The sequence below is a fragment of the Panulirus ornatus genome, chromosome 48, assembly GCF_036320965.1.
Source record: "Panulirus ornatus isolate Po-2019 chromosome 48, ASM3632096v1, whole genome shotgun sequence".
Lineage (NCBI taxonomy): Eukaryota > Metazoa > Arthropoda > Malacostraca > Decapoda > Palinuridae > Panulirus > Panulirus ornatus.
Genome location: NC_092271.1, coordinates 19,318,840 through 19,340,564, shown reverse-complemented (window position 1 = coordinate 19,340,564; position 21,725 = coordinate 19,318,840). Strand labels below are relative to the sequence as shown.

At 45.0% G+C, this 21,725-nt stretch overlaps 1 protein-coding gene across 1 annotated transcript in view; it reads right to left on the bottom strand.

The window, feature by feature from the left end:
* Positions 1 to 21,725, bottom strand: part of LOC139763800 (uncharacterized) — a 202,543-nt gene that overhangs the window by 35,752 nt on the left and 145,066 nt on the right. The window contains exon 3 of the mRNA XM_071690057.1: positions 5,255 to 5,425. Coding sequence (XP_071546158.1) covers positions 5,255 to 5,425 — 171 coding nt within the window. The remainder of the gene's footprint in view (positions 1 to 5,254; positions 5,426 to 21,725) is intronic.

The following is a 21,725-nucleotide window of genomic DNA, read 5'->3' as shown; positions in this document are numbered from 1 at the left end:
AAGAACTCTTGAGAGGAACCCACAATCCGAGGAGGGATATGAGGGAGATAACTTTATGGTGCGACGTATTATTTCTGGGAACGTAATTTAGGAAAACCGATTTCCAGAGTCAGGCTCTGGCAACGAGATTCCGTGAAGTCTGTTTTGGAGAGAATCACAAGATGGATCCCACTCGAAGGATACAGACAGTGTGGGAAGGGGAAATGGGAAGAAACGTAGTGTAAAAAGAAAAAAAAAAGTGTTGAAAGGACCAAGAACTATTATGGAGAAGATAGAGCTCAAGAACCAGCCAGCATTTGGGAGATATAAGAGAAAAAGAGGTAAGGAATGTGGAATGAAGAAGGGGAAGGTGAGGACTTTCGAGAAAAGGATTTTGGACGAGGGTAAATGAAATCCTTATACAGTTCCATACATCTGTCTGAGTCGAGAGACCTTTTTAAGCAACTTATTAAACCGAAGATCTTGGAAGAAGCAGCACCAAACTACAGGAATTACCATGGTGAAGGGAAGCGTGGATTCAGAGAAAAGTGTGGAAGGTAGACTTTGTGTATTCGGACTTTCGAAAGGCACCTGACATTGGTCTCCCATAAGAGGTTGGTACAAATACGCCACTCCCACGTAGGCATAAGGTTATTTCCAACAGTGGATCCCACATCACAGTGGAATGAAACTGAGGCGACATGTCAGATACGCCCTTTCAAAGTGGGTGTAAACTTCGAGATTCCCAGTCCTTTCTGATCTGTGTGTGAATGACTCGCGAGGATTCATATCACGCTTGAATATGTTAACCTGATGATGAAACACCAGAGAAACAAAAGAGTAGTCAGGGTTGCAGCAACCTACAGAGAGAGAGAGAGAGAGAGAGAGAGAGAGAGAGAGAGAGAGAGAGAGAGAGAGAGGCACACAGACTTCAGCGTTATTCAAATACATTGTTGATGAAAAAAAAAAAAAAATTCCACTCACTCGGCCAGTTGCATTGTAGGAATTGGACTGCGAAATATTCGTGGGAGAGGATTACAGGAATCGAAAGGTGTGGCTGGACAGAGTATCCTGAACACTACATGAGGAGAGTTCTGAGGAGGAGGAGGAGGAGGAGGGTTAGATTACACTCTGGTCATTGACCGATCTGGAATAGGCATCACCATTCTGGCCACTCTACTGGAGGTGTCCCAAGATCTGTGCTGCTGGAGGAGGTACGACGGAAGGTGACACACACACACACACACACACACACACACACAAAGATGGAATCCGAAGTCCTGGAGCTGAGCTAAATGAAGGAGACGCACCGACCATAGACATGTCCTCGTCATAGGAGACATAAAGGAAGACATTTATCATGTAGTCTCCTCGGCGAAGTTGACCATATGTCGATGTTGAGCAGTTGATTGTGGGGAGATGATGATGGAACGGCTCAGCCACATGACGAAACGAAATCAAGCAAAAAAAAAAAAAAAAGGAGTAAGAAATACCTCGAGGATGATATATGGCGGTGAACGAACAAAAAAGAAAAAAAAAAGAATAATCCAGGAAACAGTGACTACAGAGAACACACGACAATTTTTTTGGGGGGACCTTTCATGATGGAATGAGAGATGGGAGGGTGGGGGTGTAATTCTCTCTCCCCGTATGCACGAAGAGGTCATCACCCCCCACACACGCATACGCGGCCAGTCACCGCGTTACACCACTGCCCTCCATCACCGCAGGGAAGAACAAGACCCCCTCCCCATCTCCAAATGCCGTCGACGTTGCAAGTTACCAGTGGACCAACACACGTGTGTCTCGCTGGCCAAATCATGCCGAAACTCCTCGTCGCTCGCGCTGGTCTCCTTGATCCCCTCGCATGGCATGCATGAGTCGTCTGTGTAATACCTGCGTGTACGTGTAGAAGCAGACGTTACTGTGGCTGGCCGTGTGACGCATGCACGGGCCAGCCTGGGGTCGAGTCCGCCGCATAGGTGGTAATCCTGATCGCTTCAGTCGGTCCACAGTCAACCCAGCTGTTCCTCTTTCCCCTAGGGGGATGGTTGGTCGATAAATTGGATACCTGGCTTTATTAGAATATATATATATATATATATATATATATATATATATATATATATATATATATATATATATATATATATATATATACATATATATATATATTGGAAAGGATCACAATTTTGCGCGTGATCAAGATATTCCTATGAGTCCACGGGGAAAATGAAACACGAAAAGTTCCCAAGTGCACTCTCCTGTTTACCAAATGGCGTCCTAGCTTCGTCTCTTCGATGTATATCAACTGACTTATATTTCTCTCTTGTGTCTCCCCTGATGATGTGATTATTACACGAAAGTGCACTTGGGAACTTTTCGTGTTTCATTTTCCCCGTGGGCTCATAGGAATATATATATATATATATATATATATATATATATATATATATATATATATATATATATATATATATATATATATATATATAGTAGTGCGAGCATAGAGAATAAGACTATGTATATACTTTAATACTGTGATATCGTCTACACATGCGTGAAGACCTTTGATACATTTGATTCTTTCGATTAAGCTGTTTTCCTCAAGATGGCTGCGATTGAAACATTTTTAACCCCTGCCATGTCGGCCATCATTACAAGAAAAATAGTAATACCTCCATAATTTGCTCCTTTGATGCACGATCACACTTGAGACTTAATTTTCCAAACAAGTCCCTGGAGTGTCTTTGAATTTATTGCTTGTGTGTGTGTGTGTGCTTATTACAAGTAAATCAGGTAGAATTATCGTACCCGGCATCCCTGAGCTGAGCCGCCTTGTGTACGATAATAACATGCCACTATATTACTAAGGGATATTTCATCGGTAATCTATATCTGATAAACTGGTAACCGATACTTACGGATTTTATGTGACCTCGCGAAATATGTGATTTTAATGGACGTTTTTACGATCTGGAGAAAAATAAAAGTCTAATATAACCTGATCACCGTGTCAGGCTGCCTCACGTACAATAACACCATGTGTCAGACTGCCTCACGTACAATAACACCAGGTGTCAGACTGCCTCACGTACAATAACGCCGGCTGGCAAGCTGCCTCACGTACAATAACACCAGGTGTCAGACTGCCTCACGTACAATAACACCAGCTGGCAGGCTGCCTCACGTACAATAACACCAGGTGTCAGACTGCCTCACGTACAATAACGCCAGGTGGCAGGCTGCCTCACGTACTATAGCACCAGCTGGCAGGCTGCCTCACGTGTAACACCAGGTGTTGGGCTGCCTCACGTACAATAACAGCAGGTGTCAGATTTCCTCATGCACGATAACATTAAATGTCAGGATATTTTATACACGACACCTCCGCATGTTGGGGCTGTCTCATGTACGATAACGTCCCCGGTCATGCCGACGGTGTTTTGTTTCACAGTGGGATCAAAGACGGTAACAACGTCACGTGCCGGGTCTGGTCTTCTTCGCCCTGGTAGACGTAGGAACCTCGAGCCATATGATTCCAAGTACAGGTTACCGTCGTTCCATGTAATCGTGACGGAGGGATTCATGGAGGGTCAGTAATTTGGGCGAGGTAGAGAGCGGGAGGGCGACCATTGTGACCTGATGTATATGGTTCTGGCGTGCGGTGGCCCGGCAGTTGGACAATCCTGTCGTGATTAAAGGTCATACAACCCTCTGGATATGACTGACTTATCCCCCTTGGGCACGACAGTTTAACCCCTTTGGACGCGACAGTCTTATCTATCCCCTTTGAGGAACTTAAGATTGAACCCCAACACCTCCCCTTGACTACGACAACGTAACCCGCTCGATGCCACGATGAACCCCTCAGAATACGTCGACGTAATGAGGCCTTGGATACCGGCCACGTCGCCCTTGAATACGATGACGCGCAGGATGATGTGGTCGTGCTCAAGGAGTTCACTCAACGTACTCAAAAGAGATGAATTATCGTACCCAAGGAGTTAAAGCATCGTGCTAAAAAAAAAAAGATGAATGATCGTACTCGAGTTCAATCATCGTACTAAAGAGTTAAGTCATCGTACTCGAGGAGTTAAGATCATCGTACTCAAGAGTTAGATCATCGTACTCGAGGTGTTTAGATCATCGTTCTCAAGAGTTAAGTCATCGTACTCATGGAGTTAAGATCATTGGACTCAAGAGTTAGATCATCGTACTCGAGGTGTTTAAATCATCGTGCTCAAGAGTTAAGTCATCGTACTCATGGGAGTTAAATCGTCGTGCTCAAGGAGGTAAATCATCGTACTCTCAAGGTGGTAAGATCAACGGGGTCTAACGTGACTCCTGGTTCAGCGCTTGGGCCTCTCTCTCTCTCTCTCTCTCTCTCTCTCTCTCTCTCTCTCTCTCTCTCTCTCTCTCTCTCTGGCGTGGACTCCACTGATACATGAAACACTCTGACGAGTGGACGTACATCTTTAAGTAAGGTGGTTGCACTACCGGAGGATGTTGCTATTTCATGTGTGGCGGGGTGGCTACGAAATGAATAAAAGCAGCAAGTATGAATATGTACATAGGTATATATGTAAATGTCTGTGTATGTATATGTATGTGTACGTTCAAATGTATACGTATGTACGTATAAGTGCGTGTGTGGGCGTTTATGTATATACATGTGTGTGTGGGTGGGTTGGGCCATTCTTTCGTCTGTTATCTTTCTCTACCTCGCTATCGTGGGAGACAGCGACAAAGAATATGATATAGAATATATATATATATATATATATATATATATATATATATATATATATATATATATATATATATATATATATATATTGTAAATCTGGAGTGGAGGAAGTTGGGGCAAGGCTGGAACCGTCAGCCCCGGGGCTCCCAGTTGTAATAGTCACTGCATATGTGATTACCCTCGGGGCTGCAACCTATTACCCCCAAGGCAAAATGTGCAGATCAGTCTGGTGTGGATTAGCGAGTGTTGGGGTGGAATCAGTCTCTCTCTCTCTCTCTCTCTCTCTCTCTCTCTCTCTCTCTCTCTCTCTCTCTCTCTCTCTCTCTCTCTCTCTCTCTCTCACTGGGCATGAGAAGCATTTAGTCATGAAATTCAAATACTTTTCAGCGTTATTATGGCATGAATAAGTACCTATGTGTATATGAAGACATTTTGCCATTTGATGCATTGCATATATATATATATATATATATATATATATATATATATATATATATATATATATATATATATATATCCACTTACCTTTCCTGCTAAGGAAGACGCAGGGATGGTCAAAGAGGAGGTCCCTGACGCCGTTGCACTGGGGGTCGATCCTAGGTTCCCGGCAGAGGCAGGTAGGCTGGAACCAAGGGAAGAGGACCAGCGTCCTGAGGGCCGCCTGACACCGGGATACAGTCACAGTAGAGCAGGCCACTGTGGGGAGAGAGACAGAGAGATAGTGAGAGAGGGGTCTCTACCCTGTCATGCTCGCTGCTACCGTGAGAGGTTCAGGAGTGAGGTACCCACCCTTTCTCTTTTTTTCTTTGGACCATAAGTCCTCCTTCTCATCCTTTTTTTTCTCCTTTTCCTCCTCCTCCACCACTCCTCTCTTCTTCTTCTTCCATTTCTTCCTCTTCTCCTCCTCCTCTAGATGTTTCGTGAAGGAGGATGTATCACACTCTGGTCTCTACCAGTGAGAGGCTGAGCACACGTATAGTCAGTACTACATCACCCACTGCGTCTGTACCAGTGGGAGGCTACATACACCTGTAGTCCCCACTAAGTCATCACACGCTGGTGAGTTCCAACTTCCACCCATGAAAACGAGCTCTGCTGGGGTCATAACATTACAGGGGCGAAGGAAATATATATATATATATATATATATATATATATATATATATATATATATATATATATATATATATATATTATATATATTTTTTCTTTTTCTTTCATACTATTCGCCATTTCCCGCGTTAGCGAGGTAGCGTTAAGAACAGAGGACTGGGCCTTTGAGGGAATATTCTCATCTGGCCCCCTTTCTCCTTTTGTATTCGAAACCGTGGTTTTATGCTGCCTCTTGTAAATCACCTGACTACGGTCATTGCATAAGGAGGGACAGTAGACTTCCCTGTCTTTGTAAAGCATTGTTGTGTTTATTGAACCCTGAGACGCCACTCCCGAAGAGAAAGCTGTGAAGCCAACTACAGAATGGTTGTATTTAAGATGGCCCTGTATCCCGTGTAGCTGTGACCATTTCATAACCATTTCAGTCTTCTTCTGTAACTATAATGTGGTTTGAGGACGGAGGTCATACGTGGGTAAGACCAGAGAGTGCTATTTAAAAGTTTTAATATTCCCATAATTAGTGGTCGTTCATTGGGTACTTAACGCAGCGAAAAACTCGTTTAATTGATCAGCTCAAGGATGGGAAGATCTCTAGTCATTACCATTCTCATCGGGGAAGAAAGTAAATCAAGTGGGCCGAGTCTTCACGTCATCCTAATCACGAAAAAAAAGAATAAACATTTGACGTAATTCTGCAAATACAGCAGCATAAAGAGATTCTCTGCCAGACAAATAGAGCCAATGTGCACTGGATATATAGATGTGAGATCCTTACCCCCCAACTTGCACAACCGTGTAATTGAATTTTTGGCACAAGTTTTATGTTACAGCAGCTGGAGGCACACTGGCTCAGTGATACCAGGGATTTCCCTGCTTATGTGTCCATTGCTCACGAGGGATGTGGTGGGCAGGGAAAAGGGAGGGAGGGAGGGAAGGGGAGGATCGGGGCTATCTAAATTCACTCCTGGGGCTGTTGCTTCCCGAAATTGATCTCTCTTCGTCCGTATCTTTTTTTCTTTTTACCGTGTTTGTTTTTCTTCGTGAAAAGGTCTCCAGCCACGCGGATCTTGATCGAGGTCAGGTCTTGAGAGGGGGATAATGAAAGAAGAGAGAAAAGAGACAGCTTTATGGGTTGACATGGAAGAGACACTTAAGTGTAAGAGTTTTAGTGTGAATGAGAAAGTTTATGACCAATGACCATGTTGATCTGTCTTCAGTCTCTGTCTCTTAATGTCTTCCTTTCTCCCTCTTTTCTCCCCTGTCTCCCTGTCTCTTCTCTTTGATTCCTCTCGTTACGTCTTATGTGTGCAATTACCCATTCGTAATTGACCATTTGTCCAATGCGGACAGTGAGGGAGTCCTGTGCTCTTCGGGATCCAACTTCACTCTCTCGACCACCAATAGTGCTGTTTACAGTTCTGTAAGCCGTTTACATTCACGGTTTCATTATATACCTTATTCCATCCCTGTGTTATTCTGATGCTATAGCATTACTTCTCTTCATCTTTTCTGGGAAATGTAAATATTTCTTTTGATCTTTTACAACACATTTTCTCGCTTGATTTCTTGCTGTGGCCTTTGGTTGCTCTTTTACAACACCTTTTCTTGCTTGATTTCTTGCTATGGCCTTTGGTTGCTCTGTCTTTGGGCGCATTTGAAAGAGCTGCTCACTGTCGACATAGACGAATTAGTTTAGAAACTGAAAGGTTGTAATCAAAGTCGCTCCTTATTCTCCTCTTCTTTTTTTCCATTGTAGACAGATCTATGGCTTCTGACCCCTCCCTGTAACTGTACTGGTTTGGCCGAAATACTGGCGAAGTCGGGCAGTGTGCTTCTGCAGCATCATTTCTGATACCTGCCGAGGTATCAGGTAAGTTTGATGGCCATAGACAGGTCCTCCGCCATCGCCATAGTCATGAACAGACTATAACACACTGCCGAAGGGCGTCATCGGGTTAACTGAAGATCCAACTCGACCACTTTCAAAATGGATTACGACTGGTCCGAGTCTGCCTCGTCTGATTATGGAATTCCAAAAAAAAACAAACGGTTCAGTTGACCTCGAAGTGCTAGAGCGTCATCCTCACGCTGAGGAGAACCATTTAATATCAGATGTAGTGCCTGGTGAATGTCGAGAACATGGCCGGACACATTTCTAATCTACGGGAGTCTATTTCAGGAAGAAGAAATGGAATTAGTGCCAATCAGCATCGCTACTTAGAGCAGTCAGGGCAATTTGACAAGCTTGATCTGTCACAGTTTGAAGATTGCAAGGCATCCAGACCGCGCGACCTGCAGGTTCCAATTGAAATGATAGAAATCAACTTCGAGTGTATGAGCTCGAATCCTGGTCGTGGCAGTCGGTCCGCATTTAACCCAGTTGTGTATCCTTCCTTAGGGGCTGGTCGATAATTCGGGTACCTGGCCTAGGCTAGGATATATATATATATATATATATGGGAATACGGGTCCTTTCTTTGTGTACGAGTCTGTACTCCCGTCCCGCTGCAGTGAATACAACTGACAAGGTTGCTCTGTACCACACCATGGTCGAGGAAGATCGTGCTGACGAAGATACTGAGTCTAGCGAGGCTTCTCTCGCTCCACCGACGTACGTCGATGTTGTAATCATGGAAGGGTGAGGTCCTTATTCATCCGGTGCAACCAAAGCCAACTTTCTCCGCATTTGACGACAATGCTTCCACCGTTCCCTCCCCGACTGTGACTCGAACTTAAGACTTCCGATCGTCTCGGTATGAGATCAACACTTCTCAAAAGAGCATCAGAGGAAATACAGGACGCCAGAGAATCAAAGGATCGTGGGGGAAAAAAAAAAAATAAACACGACAACGAGCGAGTCGGCTGATCTGCTAAAATTCGACGAGGTTAGAAAACCTGGGAGAAAATGGCTGGCTGACTCTTCCAACAAAACATAAGCTGTTTACGTTCCTGACGAGCGAGACGGTGGGAACTCGATGCTTCCCCGATAACAAGTGTTTGTATTTCACTTCCGCCGATCGTGTTGCACATGGTGGGGGTCTGGAAATGTGATGACTGATCCATCCAGTCATGAAGAAGAAGAACAAGAAGAAGAAGAAGCGGATACTGGGACTTCATGGTGTGGGTCTGGAAATGTGATGACTGATCCATCCAGTCATGAAGAAGATGAAGAACAAGAAGAAGAAGAAGCGGATACTGGGACTTCATGGTGTGGGTCTGGAAATGCGATGGCTGGTCCATCCAGTCATGAAGAAGATGAAGAACAAGAAGAAGAAGAAGCGGATACTGGGACTTCATGGTGTGGGTCTGGAAATGCGATGGCTGGTCCATCCAGTCATGAAGAAGAAGAACAAGAAGAAGAAGAAGCGGATACTGGGACTTCATGGTGTGGGTCTGGAAATGCGATGGCTGGTCCATCCAGTCATAGAAGAAGAAGGAGAAGAGGAAGAAGAGGAAGAAGAAGCGGATACTGGGACTTGCTCTGCATATCGTGATACCCTTCATGGTTCGTTGTTCCACTCCTTGTCCGTAAGGGAGATGCTAACATTCTTATCATTCTGGCGGAACAGTTCGGCCACTCACAGTTACTGGATCCCGTCAGTGAACTATGGAGAGAGAGAGAGAGAGAGAGAGAGAGAGAGAGAGAGAGAGAGAGAGAGAGAGAGAGAGAGAGAGAGCCTTTTTGGTAAGAGGAACCATCGGCAGCTGTTGCAGGTCAATCGCCTCTTATCAGCAGCTTGGTCTGGAACGCTGCTCTGGACTATTCAGTATTCCACCCCTTGTTAGGACGTAACACCATAAACGGAATGAGGGACGAAGCTAAAACCTTATGTCCTGGAAAGCCCGTTAGAAAGAAAACAAAGCACTTCTGAGTTACAGAAATACTCTCGAAGTGTTTTCCAGTGACCGTTCCAGGTTCTGGAGACGACCTCGGCTTCATGGGCCGACATCGACCAACCACCGAATGCTCTTCGATTGAACATGGCCAGCCACAGGGGTCAGGATGTCCCGCGTGTTCCAACCAGTCATAACGCACTTCAGATGCATTACCGGACGTCATCAGCTGCATCTACCACCTGAGGGAACCGTGTTCCATCGGGTGGCAGGATGAATATCATAAGACTCGCACATGTGTGTGGACATCGCGAGGCATAAGCAGCTCAGTTGTTATACTCGCCACTAGTGAGTTCGGCGTCCTTACCGTGCAAGACCAGAAATCACGCTCGAACTACATTATGTACCCAAGTGTTAGCGCTCGAAGTGATCTGTATACTGTTTACAGAAGGAAATAATGTAGAGTCTTAGCTTCGGCCAAGACTCCTTTGACTCTTGGTGTTTACTCGATCCAAATTATATAGAGTTTGTCTCTCGGTTAGTTAGAGACGAGTGGATTTATGTCATTTCTGAAGAAGAGCTCAAGTCTCTTATGTAGAAATTACAGAGCAAGCAGTTCTCTACACCGATATACAGTCCATATATATATATATATATATATATATATATATATATATATATATATATATATATATATATAATATATCCTAATGAAATTCAGTTTGTTTTCATATGTCAGCCATATTAATAAAATGTGTTGTACAGTTTCAGAAGAGTATAGAGATCGCCTCGTTCACCCAGCTACTCGACGTATTGGAATGTGAATGAAATAGTTTTGTTTTATAAAAGTTTTCACTTGACACCTTTCACAGGATCTCACGTTGTTACGTTCAGTCTCTACACCGCGCCCTTGTATGGCCTTTTAGAGGTGACTTAAAACGCCGACATGAGATGGTCAGGTTTTTGAAAATGCCTTCCGTCTGGTACACACCCGGCTTGTGTAGTGCCTGTTATCATTAGTTATTCCGCCATATGACCCGTAAAGGAGCTCTTGAGATCTCTCTGGGGACTATGACTTCTTGTCCGATTTTTAAGGGGCAACTTCTGAGTTCCGTGTTTCCATGCGTCAGAATTGAAGAGAATCACGTTAAAGAATCGCCTTTCACATGAGCTGGTTAAGAACCCGGTTGCTGACGATACCACAGCGAAGTGAAAGTCTCTCCCTCTCTCTCTCTCTCTCTCTCTCTCTCTCTCTCTCTCTCTCTCTCTCTCTCTCTCTCTCTCTCTCTCTCTCACGACTCTTTCCTCTCCATCGGAAACTACTTATTCCAAGTCTGTTTCTTTTGAGATACTTCCCGGTAGCTTTCAGTTTCTTTTTTTTTTTTTTTGACAGCTTTTATATCTGCATTTGCGTTCGGTATGTGTACAGCCTCTATAAGCCCTCCAGCATTTATTTCCTTCCTTCTTTGGTCTTTCTTACTTAGCTAGAATATGATCTCCCAGTCCTGAAGGTATGTGGCATACGCTTATCTACCTCCACTTCAGGAACTATTTCAGTTTTGGCTTAGCCTACTGGTCGTTTGGATTCTGCGAGTCGTATATTCGTTCACTTCTACGTCTCTGGTTCTGTCGCCTTCATCCACTGGTCTTGAATGTTCCTCACCTTGAAAAACCTACCGTCAGATCCTCCTTATGTGGCCTGATACTTTGCCGCCAGTAGAGTGTTGTCCTCCCTCTCTATAGGTTCACTTATTAGATGACTATGTCCCCCCAAGCTCCCGCCCGGCTTCAGTGTCCCCAGATCTCTCTTCCTTTACACCAGTCCCCACTCCGGGTTCGTCTTCTTCAGCACCAGTATTAAGTCCCACTTTCTCTCCTCCGTTTCCTTCCAGGATCTCTGATTTCTGTGAAATGGGGCAAATCCTTTGACAGCACTGTCATTTGCTTTCCCAGGGAAGCCCCATTTTACCGCCTCTGATCCCTTCCATTACGGGTGTTCATTTCCCTCCATTTGTTTTCAGTTTCAGCTTTTTGCGAACGCGTCCTCTGAATACGCTCCCACAGTCTTCTTATGCCTTCATCGATCTGTTGGAGTTTTCACGTTCTTTTTTTTTTTTATGGTATCCCAGAGTTTTTCTCATTTCTTGTTCCATTGGTTTTATCTTTTCGTCCCATTGGACTCTTATTACCAACAAAAAAAAAGATCCTCTTGTTAACGTCCCAGCGCCTTCATTCCTTGATTCTTCCTAAGTCTTTTTTTCCCCCTTTAGCTATAACACCTTCAGAATCTCCTCCGTGCGTTTTCATTTGAGCTGAACTGTTGACAATTTTCCACTTGCGTCCCCCTCCACCCCATGTTGGGCCGAGACTCAACTTTAAAACTTTACTATTAATGATATTAATCCTCTCCGATTAAACTCACCGTATGTGAAGTGATTACAACTTATGCGTGGAAACTTTATTTCACACCCTTTACTCGGAGGGTCTTCAGCTTGTTCACAGCTAAACTGTTGCGTCGCGAATAATGATATTCCGGTGAAAAGTTTCAACCGGAGTTGGCCAGCCAGCTGACGAGGCAGCTCAAGTGCCTCTTTATCAATATAGAACACGTATTTCATGTTGTCGACGTTGACTTCATTTTCTTTTCCAGGGACATATTAGACCTTCTTTCCAGAGCGTAACTCGATTCCTTTGTTTAGTGGTCTGTCTATGGTGATCCCACAAAAGAGGATATCCCTGTGGCATTCCTGGTAGCAAGGCCCTCGTAAATAAACTCGTCCCTGATTCAGCTCCCTCCTCATTACCCTCAGCTTGCCTCACTGTATGTCAGTCCTGTAGCCATAAACTGCTTCTAGAGTCCCCTTTGATAACTCCTCCCTCCATCGTCTCCACCTCTTCTTCCAACAGGAGCTGGTGTTGGGCGATGCTACCCACGCCAGTGTGTGTGTGTGTGTGTGTGTGTGTGTGTGTGTGTGTGGGTTTCTTAGTCCATGCCACTCGTGTGAATGTGTGCCTCCTTCCTGTTGCTGCTCTCTCTCTCTCTCTCTCTCTCTCTCTCTCTCTCTCTCTCTCTCTCTCTCTCTCTCTCTCTCTCTCTCTCTCTCTCTCTCTCTCTCTCTTTTACTGCTCATTTCACTCCGTTTATCTGCTTGTCTCTGCTTCCTTCCCTTGCACCAGAACTCCGTCGGGAGGTTTGGACCTGATTCCGGAAGAAGGGAGCGAATGTTAACCCCCTAGAGGAGGAGGAGGAGGAGGAGGAGGAGGAGGTGCGGCCTCCTCTCACGTCCCTCATAACAACAGCCAGACCCCCAGCGTGTGAGGGGCCTTAGGGATCTTCGCGCTCCTTTGATGACGGAGACGCCCCAGCGCTGCCAAGGGCGGGCGGGTGATGGGCGGCACTTCCTGATGACATTCTGTTGTTGTTGTTGTTGTTGTTGTTGTGCCTCCTCCTCGCCGACGACGTCTGGCGGAGACGTGTCGTCCGGGCAACTTGTATTGTCGTCTGGAGTTGATAAAACCTTTTGTGTTGCCAGACTTCCCTCGCTCACGGCTCGTATTGACACGTCGCAGTCTCCTTGATTTTCGCAGGCGTTTGGTTTCGTTTGGTGATGTACGCGGGCTTTTGACTTCCGTCGACCTTTAGGTGTTTTTATCCGAGCCATTGTGGTGAACGAGGTTGACCTTGATGATTAAGTTTGTGTCGACATTATAAAGGAATCTTTGTTGTACAGAGTTTTGTGTGTGTGTGTTTTTTGAGTCGACGTTGTATGTTGACACCTGGCAATGAGGCGTCGTTATGTGTTAGAAGCTGACACACTTTTGTCCCCCTTCTGATTATTTTTCTCCTCTTGAGTCTCTGGACATTTTTCTCCGGTCATCTTGTGCGAGCTGCGCACTTCATCCGCTGAACGCGCGTACACAATGGCAGGAGAATCTTAAGAACGAAATTATTCGAGAAACAAATGACTCCTTCGCCATTAAGATGATACTCCTTTGTGAAGCCCAGCTCCCATGTAATATCGCTCTCGCTGGATGCATTAAGTGTGTATACTTAGATTCTTAATAAGCTAATGTGCATTAACGAAATGACAGTAAGATGAACCCAAAGGTCAGTGACAGCATGAGCCAGAATTCTTTCTTTAACTTCTTGAGTTTGACTGTGCGACTCTTGAGCACGATGGTAGAACCTTTAAGCACAAGGATGGTACCCTCATTCTCAAGGGTCGTACCATCGGGCTCAAGGGTCGTACTGTCATGCTTAGGGATGGCATCGTCGTGCACAAGGTTTTGATAACTGGCACTGTGGAGAGTCGTGAGCCAAGCCGTAGCGCACCATCTCCATATAAAGTTAGTCATCAGACCTCATTAATGCTCTTATGCCAGTGATACTTTACCCAGTGTCCTCACGTCAATGATGCTCTTATGCCAGGGATACTTTACCCAGTGTCCTCCGCCCGTAGGAATGGAGTATAGAGGCAGATTCGGGCCCTCCGGGCCCTCGTCTACACGCATTCCTGCAGACGACCGCCACACCCTCCTTCACCACCACCACCCCTTACCCCTTCTTCCCTTCCTTAACCACTACATTTTTCCTCACCACTACCACTTACTTCATTACTACCACACTCTCCTTCACCACAACCACCACAAATTCCCTCAACACCACTTCTCCCTCCCTCCCTCCCTCCCTACCCACCACACCCTGAACGGCAGAATGGCATTGATCGGTGGTATAAAAATGTTCGTCCCTGCCAGATTCCTACTTCATTCCTCCCTTACTGCTCAACAATGAAATGTTTACCCAGAAACATATCACCCCAACAGCCAGCCATTTCTCTCCAGTCAAGGAAATGGAAGAATTATTGGCAAGTGTGTACTGTAGTTAGCTGCCGTAAAACCTGGCAACTTATTCGGTCAATTTCCTGGGTATGTTTACAGACAAAAGAGAGAACCGTGTTTTTGTCCAGCAGATTTCAATTCATTCTACGTTTACCCTATAGATTGTTCTTAAAATTTTTTCAAGAATGACGATTGTGAAGATTAAATTGGAGGTTCCTCCTGTAAGAAAGGAGTCTTTGGCCTCTTAGTATATGATCGTAATGTTTATTTATACTCGTCTACTTTCTCTAGAAATATACCGACTCTTACCTTCCGGAAAAAAGAAAAAGGTCACCATTTGTTAATATGTGAGAAGTGCTTTAATATCCTGACTCAGCCACATATAAAGTTTATTCCTTAATAAAACCCGGATTTTCTCGTACGTTTTTAGAAAGGCACGTTCGGTCTCAGTGATCTTAGATAACGTACAGTAGTGCTGTTAGCAGTGATGAACTGCTGCGTGAACAGAGTAAAACAATAAGGCTATATATATATATATATATATATATATATATATATATATATATATATATATATATATATATATATATCCCTGTGGATAGGGGAGAAAGAATACTTCCCACGTATTCCCTGCGTGTCGTAGAAGGCGACTAAAAGGGAAGGGAGCGGGAAATCATCCCCTCTCGTTTTTTTTTTTTTTTTCTTTTTTAATTTTCCAAAAGAAGGAACAGAGAAGGGGGTCAGGTGAGGAAATTCCCTCAAAGGCCCAGTCCTTTGTTCTTAACGCTACCTCGCTAACGTGGGAAATGGCGAATAGTATGAAAAAAAAAATATATAACATGACGAGGGGTGACCCCAAGAAACGGAGGAGCATAGCCTAGCATGGTGAAGATGGCTCAGGTATTACAGAATGTCGTCGTTCACAACCATAAAGAATTAACTGTGATCATACTAACGGTGTGTGAACACATCCTGTGTTGTCTGACTTCAATAAAGTATGAGAGTCAGGGTAGTAAAGGACAAAAGAATTCCTTCGGAGGCAAAAACAGGGACAATGTCTACCCGCCTCTGCTTTGTACACAAACGCTGGACATCTGATGGAAGACTTTGGCAACTCTTTGATCTCATGTTGCCTGTAGCTGTGTAATTTATTCCAGAATCTTCGTACATAACAATTTTCTTGCACTTTGTGTCTGGCTCACGAAGTTTTCACGTGTCCCCGGCTACCGTTACATTCCTAATTCGCTCCATTAGTTAATATGAAATTCACCCACTGCAACTTCGTCGCCCCCTCTTATTTTCACAACTTGGCCCTGTAGCTGACCTTAGGGAACTGGACGCTGCTCCTACCCTGGATAGTCTTGGGTCAGCCCTGGGTCACATGTAGTAGCCCCTGCATGGCCCTTGCCAGAAACAGGGTGAATCCAATGGGCGGAAGCAAAGGTGGACAGGAGAGCTGGTAGTTGACCTGCTCTAGAGGCCATAGTGGAGAGTTTCCTGGCCCTGGTTAGCCGGGAAAGGCACCCTAGTTAGTTGGACAGCGCCCTAGTTAGCTGAACGTCACACCCTAGTTAGTAAGACGGCGCCCTTAGTTACATGAGCGGCACCCTCGTGAGTTAGACAGTACCCAAGTTCTTAGGAAGGTACCTCAGTTAGTTGGACGGCACCTTAAGTTAACCTAAACGGCATCCTGGTAACTTTACCGGCACCCTAGTTGGCTGGGCAGTACCCCTAGTTGGTAGAAGAGCACCTTTGTTGGAAGGCGCCCTTGACAGCTGAGCTCCACGGTGGGTGGGTGGTACCTTCACCGTTCCGTCTTCATCAGTTCCTTGGATCAGGGTCAGATCCACAGAATGAGACCCCGTGGACAGGCAGAGCTCCAACGACCAGTTTGAGACTTGCATGAGGAATACTTTATTAATAATGTAAACAAGGTTGTATAGATGAATTGAATTATGAATTCAGAAACATCATGGAACCAACGTTTCTGAATATCATACTTGATTATTTACTACGGGTGCAAGTCGTCAACGTCAGCGAACCTTGCGAGATGTCGTCTCCCTCCCACGTCTTGAGGGCAAGTGTCGGCCAGAACCAGATCGGTTATTGACACAATCAGACTTGCCGAAGCACTTCGCCCTTGGGCGTCACGGGATAACAACTTCTGGCAATCATTTCTACCTGGCGTTTGAGTTGCCGACATTGTTCTCGTACATATACATATATATTTTTTCATTGTATTGAGTTTTAAATGTCGGGGATCGGAGGGAAGGAAATGGCTCAAGACCTAAAGATGGTAAGGGCCGCCATTTGGGCGTGGGGACACACACTCCCTCCCCTCCGTTAGCGGAAAATGATAGTGATGAAAAGAGAAGCTTTGTAATGTGTGGGGTTTTTTGTTGTGTTCCTTGTGTTAAGGGTGTCATTTTGTGGTGAGGTAAGGCCTCTGTGTTGATGGGTTTTTTTTCTTTTGATGAGGTGCGCCCACTGTGTTGAGGTCTTCTCCTCAAAACCTTGAGAATTATTCCTCCTCGACCACAAATATGGTACAGCTCCATGAACCGTAGATTGCATGGTGTGTAAGTATGGTCCTTGGTGAACATACGAGCATGAAAGACGACTTGATAGCTCTGAGCTTAGGCCACCTGGCTGACAAACGTTAGAATATATGTGCTGCCTTGAGTCGTGATCCACCACATAACACATCACACGCTGGTCGGGGTTGTCTCGAACCCCACGGCTCGTGTGGTGGTGAGAGCGGAGTGTGTATGTGGGATTATCTATTCATAGGAGACAGGGAGGTAGGGATTTTGACACATATAGAGCTTCATCTCTTACCAGTAAATATTCTGTTCTTTATTGCGCTCGCGCGTGTGTGTGTGTGTGTGTGTGTGTGTGTGCGCGCGCGTGCGCGCGCGTGCGTGTACGTGCGTGTCTACTTTCTAATGGATAAAAAGGTATATTTCTTTTTGTGTGATATTTATCTTTAGTTAATTGTAGCTCTATTTTCTGCATTTGATTTGCCCTCGTATTCATGGCTTTGTGTGCGTTTATTGGTACATGTTTATTTATACCTGTATACCGTTTGTAATTCCAGGAACAAAGAGAATGGTCCAAACGCGAGGATGTGTTCAGAGGGACGTCTAGACGAGACTTCTGCAGGAGGAGCGTCTAGACGAGGGGCGTCTCGACGGGGGACGCCAGGACAAGGTATGTCTGAACGAGGGACGTCTGGACGAGAGAATCAGGACGAGGGACGTCTGGACGGGAGTATCTGGACGAGGGACATCTGGACGGGAGTATCTGGACGAGGGACGTCTGGACGGGAGTATCTGGACGAGGAACGTCTGGACGGGACACTTACGAACATGAACGTCTGGAATGGGGACGCTTAGACGAGGGACGCCTGGATAGGGGAAGCCAGGACCAGGGACATTTGGACGAGGGACGTTCGGACAGGGGAGGTGTGGATGGGGGACATCTGGACATGGATCGTCTGAACAGATGTCTTTACGGGGACCACTGGGCGAAAACCATCTGAACGGGGACTGTGTGGGTGAGGGATGTTTAGACGGTGGACGCCTGGACGGGGAAGGAAGGACAGACAACGACAGATCTGATGGTTCATGATGAGGTTACCTGTAGTCATGATCTTATCTGTGGAAGAGACGGGATAATGAAACAGAAGGCATCTCCTCTCCCGCCACCTCCTTCGGCTTAACGGCCGACAGGGGGAAAAGCTGAGAGCGAAGACCATATTCAACAGATGGAGAATACTGCCGGGGAAATTTTCCTAAGAAAGTGTGAGGGAGGGAAAAGATCCCAGCTCTAGTTATAGTGGGCTTCTCCAGGGAGGAGACTGAAATCTAAAGAAGGAAAACAAGGTTCAGCTTTTAAAGAGTCGCTGTATTTTCTCCTCCTTCTGAACGGGGATGTTTTCATATAATACATTTCACTTAGATATTTCTGTCGCTTTGATTTAAAGATAGTGATACGTTTTTCATTTAATGCATCTGACTGTAATGCATTTCATTGTTATACAATTCTACTTCTGAGGGAAAAAAAAAAGAATGATTGCTCGCGCTGATACTACATTGAATTCCTTTTAATGTCACACCTTCATGTCTGCTCGTTAAATCTATCCCATGTGAGGAAATTGTTGTATCAAATTCATTTTTATACTTTGAAAATGTAACATGTGGAAAGAAGGCGAGTTGAATATAATAGATCATCAGCATGAATATCACAAAGGTCTTCTTTTAGCTGTCAGTGAGGCCCAACAACGAAAGCAAATGACCATAATACAGACGGAGGAGACTGCTGGAAATGGACGGGAGACACGAACATATTCTAGTCCTATTGAGCAGAAACAAATGACACCGACAGACGCAGAGGAAGAGAGAGATCTGAGGAACACTGAAACAGAATCATTTAATGAAGTTGTGTAGAGTGGAATGTACATGGCCTGGAGTGAGAATAGACAGGGAAAGGCTTGGCTCGGTGTATGGAAGCTTTATGATAAAGAAAAGCGAATGGGCTTCGGGATGTACTGTGGATATGCGGCACCATGGCCAACCAACATTTGAAAAGCACAAGACATTAAAGAATGACTAATAGCCGGAGATAACCCATAACTTTTCCATGAATTCATCAGGAGAAGATTGGCAGTTAAAGAGCAGCCAATCAAGGTGTTTGATTCAGGGAAAGGATTCGTAGGGAACGATGAGAATGACAGGTTCAAAAGTGTTTTGCGTGATTGGCACCGTAAGCTCCCAACACCATTGAGATGGAATTACAACGTGGTTGATGGAATTCAAACCGATTAAATGCAGGGTGATGAGGATGGGGGTAAAGTAGAAGAGGGTACTCGATGCGAATATATTTCAGCAGGACATGAGCTGCAGATATCTGCCGGAGAGAGAGAGAGAGAGAGAGAGAGAGAGAGAGAGAGAGAGAGAGAGAGAGAGAGAGAGAGAGGTGGAGGAGGGGGACTTGAGATTCGACAGTGGGCCTAACCTGTTTCCAGGTACGAGAATCGTAAAGAAGACACCATATCATCTGGAAGATATTGAACAAGCACTCGTGTACATGGATGGAGTAGGTACTGGATCAGCAAGCTGTCTACGATCTCTGAGGCCAGAACTAGAAGATGCTTCACAAGTTTGGTCCCCCCTAAAGAAACACAGAGAACTAATGAAGAAGATAAAGAGGAGGGCGACAAAGATGGTATCAGAATTTGGGAAAGTCGTGTTACAGTGGATGGTTAGAAGTCACAGATGTGTCCACTATGGAATAGAGAAGGAGTTAGGGGTGACCTGATCACAACTCTTCAATTTTTCTAAATCATTTTATGACGTTAACAGTAAACAGTTCTTTGAAAGATGCAAAGTTATGACAACCAGAATTAAGGAAGACTGTTTGGATGATATGTAGAAAACGTTTATTTGTAGCCGAAGATGAAAGATGAATGAAACGAACTGAATGATGAATGCGGACAGCATGAAAGAAGTTTTAAAACTTGTGTCACAGGAGAGAAAGTTCAAGGTGTGGAGCTCCACAAGTGTAGAACTCCCTCCTCGTACTGTGAAAGTAGATAACTACACACACACACACACACACACACACACACACACACACACACACGGACCAGATCGACAGACCATGACAGGGAGGTAATAGACATTCTACAGGTTGAAATTTGAGTGAGCCGGAGGGGAACCTGGAACTATTGAATACTTGTAAGTCCAAGCAATTTACCTGGCCAGTGAGGCTGACTGTGGGGAGGGGGCGGGGGGCAAGGCAGGCCATGGGAAGCCAGAGAGAAGGAAAGAAAATGATAATGATATGATAATGATACTATATGTTCATTATACTTAGTCGCTGTTTCCCGCGTCAGAGAGGTAGCGCAAGGAAACAGACAGAGAGTGGCCCATCCACTCATATACTCATATATGTACATAAATGCCCACATACGCATATATACATACATATACATATCAACATATATAGACATACACAGACATTAAATACATACACATGTACATATTCATACTTGCTTGCCTTCATCCATTCCCGTCGCTACCCCGGCCCCTCAGGAAAACAGCATTGACGGTACTACAGCTTACTTTACCTTCGGCCGTGGCGTAGCCTCCACCTGTGATATTCTCACGATTGCAATTACATATGTAGATGTATTCCTTTGCGCGAGTCCTGGCCCAGTGGTTGAGTAACCGGCCACTTGGGTTTCGATCCTAGGTGGTTTCTGATCCCTGGGAATGAAGCCTTTCTTTGAAGGTTTCTAACACCATTGGCCGGGCGACCTAGCATACTATCCTAGCTTGCTGTTTCTTTTCTTGCTTTCCTCCTTCACCTCAGTCAACATATAAGTTCAAAAGTTCAAATAATGCGTTCAATAAGGAGTTCATGAGCGACAGTAGTGTTCGTAGTCCTGACCATTGGAGACGGAAGGGTTATAGGAAGAGGGAAAGATGAGAGAATGGGGTGACTTTCCACAACTTCACTCTACTGGGTTAAGAGGCGGCATCACATAACGGTCAACCCTGATGTGGTTGGCCTCCACGTCGACACTATGGGAAGCAGCAGCCAGCTACGCCCTCGTGGGTGCAGGCTTTAGTGGCTGTGCCACACCTGCGCAGGCAGCATTGCGAGGTCGGTGTGAAACATGGAGAAATGAGAGAGGAGCATTGTCATGGCCAGTAGGAAAGAAATGGTTGAGAGCAGGCGATAGAAGCTTTCATTTTGATTTCATTCTGATTGAAAGAAATATGAAAGAACAGTGCAAAGCAGTAAGCCATATAGGTTACTGCAATAACATATGCAGCTGCATAATCCATATACGTAGGCTTATGCAATAGCATATGCAGCTGCATAATCCATGCAGGTTCATGCAATAGCTGCTCAGAAATAAATCGTTTCGGTACTTGTACAATATCCCAACTTATGTGAGGCTAATTTTCGTGTGTTCTTTATGTGGAGAATATCTATCACTTTTTTTTTTACATCGAATGATTTAAGCATATTACCGCTCCCCCATCCCGAGTTACGAGACAAAATGTGTTGACTGTGAGATGAATAGTGAGGAAATCGTGAGGGAGGAGGAGGAGGAGGAGGAGGAAGAGGAGAGGTGAGGTGAGGTTTGTAGAGCGGACTCGTCTTGTGGAGGAGCAGTAGTCGTGAGGAGCATGAGGAA